This window comes from Quercus suber, unplaced genomic scaffold (assembly GCF_002906115.3).
Source record: "Quercus suber isolate HL8 unplaced genomic scaffold, Cork oak 2.0 scaffold_1063, whole genome shotgun sequence".
NCBI lineage: Eukaryota > Viridiplantae > Streptophyta > Magnoliopsida > Fagales > Fagaceae > Quercus > Quercus suber.
Window position 1 is genome coordinate 49,727 of NW_027070471.1, and position 8,116 is coordinate 57,842.

Here is an 8,116-nt window from a genome sequence, read left to right on the forward strand (position 1 = left end):
TGAGAGACTTACTGTATGTAGAGGTATCAATCTGTTCAGGAAGTTCTTTTATATCCACCTCAAACCTCATCTGAACCTGCAACCATCCAACCAAAGAAAATTAGATCCACCAACATTTGAGCAACAAAACAATAAAATGTAAAATACTGGATGCCATACATTATTGAGAACCTCCGAATCAGAAGCAGATGAAACAAACGTAATTGCAAGCCCTTTGGTGCCGAACCTACCAGCTCTACCAACCTGTTAGAAGAAGCCAGAAATCTCAGGAATGACAATGTAAAAGAAACAATATCAGATAAATGATCATAATTACTTTGTACCTACCCTGTGCAGATAAGTGTCTGCTGAATCTGGCATGTCATAATTGATGACAATGTTAACACGTTCAATGTCTATCCCCCTACCAACCAAATCGGTGGCTACAAGAATCCTTGACTGCCCTTCCTTAAAACCTTTGTAGCGCGTCAACCTTTCAGAAAATCATGTTACTCCACATGTTAGACCAACACTTTTTTTATAAGTAACAAAAACTTATTGAAAAAGGGAAGAACCATTAAGTACACATGATATACACACAACTCCTAAAGCATTAGAATTTAGAGTTCTCAAAAACTAGGATTTCAGCTCAATAACCAAGACCTCTAAACTGAAGAAACAACAGAAAAACCAGAAAAGCCAAACACATTTGAACCTAAAAGATGATAATAAACATAGGAAAATTGAAGAAACGCAAAATAAATGTGTCAACCTGATAATATAAAATATATATATAAATAAATAAAAACATCATAAATCTATACTATAGCATAAGAAAAAATCATTTGTACTTGGGGGGAAAAAAAAGGTGGTTTTGTGTAGTTTTGCTCCTCAAACTGCTATGAACATTTCAATTTTATTCTTTTCCTTCCAATTGCAACAATGTTACAACCAGACATTTAGCAATGATTCAATGTTACCCTCTATGATTGGTGCTCCAAGAGAACCTTACAAGATCCAGTTGCCATTCTGCCACATAGAAACATTAATAAAAAATAGTTTTAATTTTTTTTTTTTCTTTGAACCCCAAATCTCTTATTTGAGGACAAGAGACTTAACCAATTGAGCTAGCTGGACCCCACAATTAAGGCCCCTTGTAGTAGTTTATTCTCCTAATAAGCTGTGCAATGTGCATCAATATGTTAAATCAAACAGGTTTGGACAAAGGGACAACGTTAAAAACAAAGTTAAAAATCTGATTACTGAATTTTAGGACAAGAACAAAATTAAAAATATCAATAGAAGTCGGAATATCAAAATTGAATTTCACCCAAAATAATATAACATTGTTCTGAAGTGAAATACCCCTAAAAATTTTAAAACATGAGAGTATTAACAATCCATTATAGTTTACTTACAAGTCTACAATAAATATGATACAAAATTAATCCATAAAGGAGTGTCTTAAGCAATAACATATCCAGGGTGCATCATAAATACTACAAAATCAAGCACAATTTCTAAACCACACACAATAACAATGACTGCGTGCAATTCTTGGAGAAAATATTAACCAAAATAGTCCAAGTACACAGGGAGTATGCATGGAAACAAGAAAATCTTGCTCTTAAAAGTACAAAGATCAAGCATATCCAAAAGAGTATACATAAAGGAAATTACATTAGACAGAGAATGGTAAAATTAGCCTTATAAAGTATAAACTATGAAATACAAAGCAGAACAGCAGCATAAAATAAACAATAAAAATCAAGGAGCATTATTATAGATAAGTAGCTTCTAATACAAACCTTTCCTCCTGGGACATCCCAGAATGGATGCATATGGAGGGAAAATTGCACTCCTTCAGTAGCTTGTTCAGTTCAGCAGCTCTATTAACACTTTTGACAAAGATAACAACTTGATTGAAGTCCAGTGCATCAAGGAGGTCGTTCAACTTGCGGTTTTTCTCTGACTCGCTCAATTTGATGTAGTGCTGCCATTATAATTGTCAAAGGTAAGAAATATTAGCAAAGACCAGAAAGGTGAAACTTAAAAACAACTTTAAAATATATAAATACCTGAACAAGACCATGCAGGGTCAACTTGGCCTCGTCGTCAACATAAATTTCCATTGGCTGTAAGGAACAAATGTCACAGTAAATCATATTAGGGCCTTTCCTCAAGCTATGGAATCCAGAACGAAATTAATGATGGATGCACATCCTGTGAATCAAGATCCTGCTCCATCTGCTTTGTCTCCTCGCAGGTACTTTCCCAGTCATGCCAATCAAGAACCATTGGCATTCACAGAAATCTACTGTGAAACTGACAGCAAAATCCACGAAGATAACCACCCTACCCTGTCCCCCTCACTTGAAAGTCAAAGCACACACCCAACATCCATACTCATAAAGTAAAAAGATTATAAGCGTACGAAAAATAAGTGCAAAACAAAAAGAGACTAATCCCATACGATTTTGGGATCACCTAAACATTTGCCACCTTGTTACTCAAACCTCCCCAAAAAATGACTGGATATAACACAACACCAATAACAAGCTAACAGTGACGGAACCACCAAACTTCTAATTTCTATAACTTGACTCTCGGAGAAAGTGGGCATAATGAAAAATAGACTTCTAAATTCAAGTAGTACTGGCCATGGAACATTACTTCTTGCATAAATCTCTTGCAAACCGGGCGGATTTCTTTGCTGAGTGTTGCAGAAAACATCATTACTTGTTTATCATGAGGAGTCATCTTGAAGATCTCCTGCACATCTCTCCTCATGTCTGCATAAAGTATAAATCATACAATGATTAAAGTTAATCCCATTAATACCAGACAAACTTGACATTGAAACAATAAATTTAATCAAATCAAGGTTAGAGGGTGGTTATGTCTTATACCAAGTGATTCAAGCATCTTGTCACATTCATCCAGTATAAAATGCCTCACGTTCTTCAAAGAAAGGTCCTTCTCTCTTGCTAGTGCCAATATTCTTCCAGGCGTTCCAACAACAATATGAGGGCATTCATTTTTCAGCAAATCCTTGTGAACTTTGATGTTGACACCACCGTAGAAGACGGCAACCTTTAGATCAGGCAAGTATGTGCTGAATCTCTCAAACTCATGACAAATCTACAGAGTTTTAAATGAAAAAAAAATAAGGGACTAGACAAACTAATAATCTTAACAATGGAAAGCAAACATGTTTTATAAGCCTTTTGAACATGGAAGATATTAAATATACCTGGTATGCTAACTCCCTTGTATGACACAGAACAATTGCAGAAACTTGGCCGGCAACAGGTTCAATCTGCTGCAATGTTGAAAGAACAAAAACAGCAGTTTTTCCCATTCCAGACTTAGCTTGACAAATGACATCCATACCCAGAATAGCTTGAGGGATACATTCATGTTGCACTGATGAAGAACCAAAGAAAATTGGATCGAAGGAACCATCGGTAAGTAAAATATAACTTCTCTGATCCTTTTAATGGAAAGGGTAACCAAACCACATAAGTTCCCCGAAATCAAGTTTATGACAATAGTATATTACCTGAAAACAAAAATTAAAATAAATTAGGGAGCATAAACCCAAAAAATAGTAACAAGTAAACATGCAATACAGGAAAAGGTCACATAGGCTAAGATACAAAACAGGTGAAAGAACTGTTTATATAAAATACACAGAACTGAACTCAAATAAACACCAAATTAAAAATACCAATACGCTGGCCAAAACAGAACGGGAAATATTTCATTCAGACCAACAGTATTCACTGGAATAGAAATTACAATAAAAGAGACCAAGTCAACATATTTCTCTCTTACACACTAAAAAATATGTTTAAGGAAAAGAAAAAGGAAATCCATAATTCATCTACAGAAAATTGATATATGAATGGCATACATGAGTACAACAAAAAAACTAGAATCCCTATAGGAATGCTGCTAAAGCATAATTCATGCTGACCACAAAATATTTGAAAAAACAAATCTCATAATTTCTGCCAAAGCATAATTCATGCAGAAATACAGGGTCACAGGTCACAGAATATTTGATAACAAGCTCTGAATAATTAGATTTGTCGTCAGCCAACCACTAATCCCTCTTTAACTTTTTATTCTGAATTTTCCTTAAACTAGCACAGGTTATAACTTATAAGATTATTAGACGATATAGCTTCACCAACAAAAATAATTGAGAAAATGCTTAGATTGTTTGCCTTCAGAAGGATGCTCAAATCCCGAGTCCACAATAGCTCGAAGAAGCTCTGGCTTCAAAAGAAAGTCTCTGAATCCTGAACTGTGAATTCCAACATAGCCCCTGCAAAGAAGGAAGAAGCACATTTATAACCAACCATAGACCAATATTGCTATGGGAACTTGTCATGGTTAGTATACGTGACTACCAACTAACAGAGGAAAAGAAACATCCATACATCAAGTAGAAAATGCAATAATAATCCCCCCCAAATGTGAGATATGGTTCAAAATTGTACTCATAACATTTTTTTGGGTGGAAAAATACACAAAATCCCTCTGTGATTTCTCCGTAAAACACAAAACCCCCCCTGAACTTTTGAGTTCAACCTGTGGTATTGTTTTATGGTAAACCATTAAACATCCATGAAAATCAACCATGAATTGGTCATTTGATCACACATGTCCACATCTAGAGTTGATTTTCACATAAAAAATTAGCACAGCGGGGTTTTTTCCTCAATGGGTTAATGATTTATGTGGTAACCACAGGAAGATTTTGTGTTTTCCTTTTTTTAATAAAATGAAAGCAAGAGACAATATTAGACACAGCAACTTTTTTAATCCAAACTGAGTCCCTACATGTATCAAACGGGCCAGTCTCTTGCACTCGTTTTTTTTTTTTTTTTTTTTTTTACTGATACATCCACTTTCATGCATTAAAATGTGAATATTTTTGCATAAATTATGGATATTGATGTAAAATAGTGGATGTAAATGAGTGTAAGAGAGTATTTTCCTTTTGGAAAAACCCCTTCAAAACCAACCTGGTCACACCCGTGTGTCAGTTCTCTCTCTCTCCATAAAGTTTAAGACTTAAGTGATGCTAGGGATTCTGTAATTTTAATATATTAATCATACAAATTGATTTGTCAACTTTTAAACACAAGATATAAAAAAAAAAAAAAAAAGATTAATTAGATATTTATTTATTATGCTATTTGTTTTTATAATATTTAATATGTTATTGATATGGTATCTATCATATTATCACTACCACGCTAATTTGTAAATATAATGTAATAATATTAGTAGGAGTTTTTACATTTTTTTCTTAAAATTTTTGCAGGGTGACGAACTCAATAGTTATGGTGGGCTATATGTCCAGAGGCATCCTCAGCTGAAAATAAAGATAGTGGATGGATGTAGCCTTGCAGCTGCCGTAGTGCTAAATAGCATTCCCAAAGGAACGACACAAGTGCTCCTTTTCTGCCATTGCATTTTATTTATGCAAGCGAGGCATTCAGGTATATATGTTTAACATCTAATTAGATTCATGTAATTTTATTAAAAAAAAAAAAAAAGATTCATGTAATAATTTTTTTCAAATTAAAAAAAAAATACATGTAATAATAAGACCGAAACCCATAATTGAAAAATTAATTTTATATCACAATTAAAGTGCAGAACAAATATTTATTCTTTTTTTCCCACCACCAAAAAAAGGTTTAGATTAATTCATGGTATTCGAGCTTTTTTTATTTTGACCGAAAAACAAAAAATCTACCTTGCTGATAAAGTTTTTTTGAAATTATAATAAAAAGCTTGTATCTAATAATTTTTTATTGTATAAGTAATTTGAAAATCCAATGGTTGGATTACATATTCTCTATATTTTTAATACGCATACCAATTTTCATATTAATCGGACATTATTTACTATTTGATCTATAAACCGATTTTTCATGCATAATTTTAAAATACAAAAACTTGCATTTTAAAATTTGATTGATGACCTAATTATTGATTTTTAATTATATTAAAATTTTGTAAGTAAAGAGAATATATATGAAGATAATAATGTAAGGATTTATCAAAATTAACAAAGAATATTGAGTCGTGTAACTCTCTCTCTCTCTCGTGTTGAGTGTGACAGGAGAACTACATTATGTTGTATATTTCAACGAGGTTGGATTTTATTAATGAACTACGTACATCATGCTTCATGCAGTGGTGTGGTGCCTTAGTCGGTTTATTTGTACAACCATTTATGAACTTTGATTTTTTAAGAAAAGCTCAAAGACGGAATAGCTTACAATTATTTTGGGATGAAATGGGCCAAAAACAAGGTAAACTACTTCTTTTACCTTCTAACATGACCTCATTTTAGGTGGCCACATTACATGAGGTCGAGTACATGAAGCTTAACAAAGCCTTGGACAAGAAGTCTGTCAGTAGTTTGATCCTTTCAAAAACCTATGCTCAAAAGGTGAACCATCAAATATTTAAGCCTATGCTCAATTATTCTTAAATATTTAAACTACTCTTTCACTAATTTGTACATTAGATGAACATGCCACACGCTAAAACATTCTAATATATATCTAGCTAGAAATGGATTTTTCAACCATGAACAACATAAATAACACTACAAAGTTTTACAGATATGGTTAGTAGGAGATGGATTGACTGAAGAAGAACAGTTGAAGGTGCGGAAGGAAACATTATTTATTCCCTATTCACAATCGCCACCAAAAAAATATCGTAAGGATTGCATGTACCATTTCACACCAGCAATGTTGATTCCCCCTTCTCTTGAGAATATCTACTCTTGTGAGGTTCGTAATGTTAGATTAAATAAATGAATAAATTTATTATCTCCTAATAGCTTAAATTTGTGGGAGAATCAATAATTTAATATATTAGAGTAAGAGATCTTGAGTTCAATTTTCTGTGTCCACCTTATCTTCTATTTAAATTTACACATGTTGGGCCCTACTCAATTTAATATTACTATTAATGGGAATTTTGTGCTAAGAATCAGTCACTCCCTTTCTTTTGAAATTTAATGCTGAATGACACTATTATTTTAAATTTGATTTTTCCAATCACTTTGCTTATGGAAGCTTTGAAATATATGGGTGCAGAACTGGTTGCCAAGAAGGGTGATGAGTGCATGGCGTATAGCTGGGATAGTGCATGCATTAGAAGGATGGAATGAGCATGAATGTGGTTACACAATGTCCAACATGCAGAAAGTTTGGCAAGCGAGTCTTCATAGTGGATTTCAACCTTTGATGCTCTCCGATGAATCTTCATAAATATGAGACTTGTGCAATGGATAATGCATCTTCAAACATTTTGTAATACTTTATATTATGTCTCATATAACAATACTATGTGATATAATATTTGAGAAACCATCTTAATTTATTATTACATGTTCTTAATTATATTACATGTCATTAGAAGCTAGGATAATAAAAGATACGAACCAATTGCTTGAATGAATTGAAAATAATTTAATTATTTCCACTCATTTATTCATACAATTATCTTTTATCTTTTTGATTGGTGTAAATAAAGTTGCTATTGTCTTTTTCTATACCATGTTCAATTATTATTATTATTATTATTATTTGGTTCGAGTGGAGGCCCATTAAAAATAATGGGTACGTAACATGAGATAACTCTAAACTCCCTCATGCATCCCTTCCTCGCAGTTAAGGCGAATTCTAAAATTCCTTTATTAGTTGAGTACCGAAAAAAAAAGAGAGAAAAATTCAGTTTAGTCAACTGACATTCATGTTTATATGAAATTTCAAAATAGATATATAGCAATTTGAATAAGAGGTTGGAATGGCTTGTCACATTCTCAATTTCTTAATGATATCCTATTGATACTAGTAATTTTTAGCAAATTGCATATAGGACACTAGTAATTTTTAGCAATTGCATATAGCTAGGTGGTTGGCCTTAGAGTAGCCTAAACTACCATATTTAAGTATATTGATTATGAGTGCCCTAAAATGTGACCCTTGAATGTTAGTGGCCTTTTTAGAAACAGTTTGGTGTAGCCAGTCATAAATATGGACTTAGAAATATACTCTTAACTCTAGGATAGGATAAATAGAGAAGGTGGCCCTTA

General features: G+C 32.9%; 1 protein-coding gene across 1 annotated transcript in view; it reads right to left on the reverse strand.

Moving 5' to 3' along the window:
• Positions 1-4,350, reverse strand: part of LOC112018247 (DEAD-box ATP-dependent RNA helicase 15) — a 23,888-nt gene extending 19,538 nt beyond the window's left edge. Inside the window, exons 1-9 of the mRNA XM_065769139.1 lie at positions 4,212-4,350; positions 3,233-3,405; positions 2,889-3,120; positions 2,653-2,771; positions 2,058-2,114; positions 1,788-1,972; positions 328-472; positions 160-243; positions 5-76 (exon numbers count right to left, since the gene is read on the reverse strand). Of these exons, the coding sequence (XP_065625211.1) occupies positions 5-76; positions 160-243; positions 328-472; positions 1,788-1,972; positions 2,058-2,114; positions 2,653-2,771; positions 2,889-3,120; positions 3,233-3,405; positions 4,212-4,335 (1,191 nt within the window). The 5' untranslated portion in view covers positions 4,336-4,350. The remainder of the gene's footprint in view (positions 1-4; positions 77-159; positions 244-327; positions 473-1,787; positions 1,973-2,057; positions 2,115-2,652; positions 2,772-2,888; positions 3,121-3,232; positions 3,406-4,211) is intronic.
• Between the last annotated feature and the right edge of the window lie 3,766 nt (positions 4,351-8,116).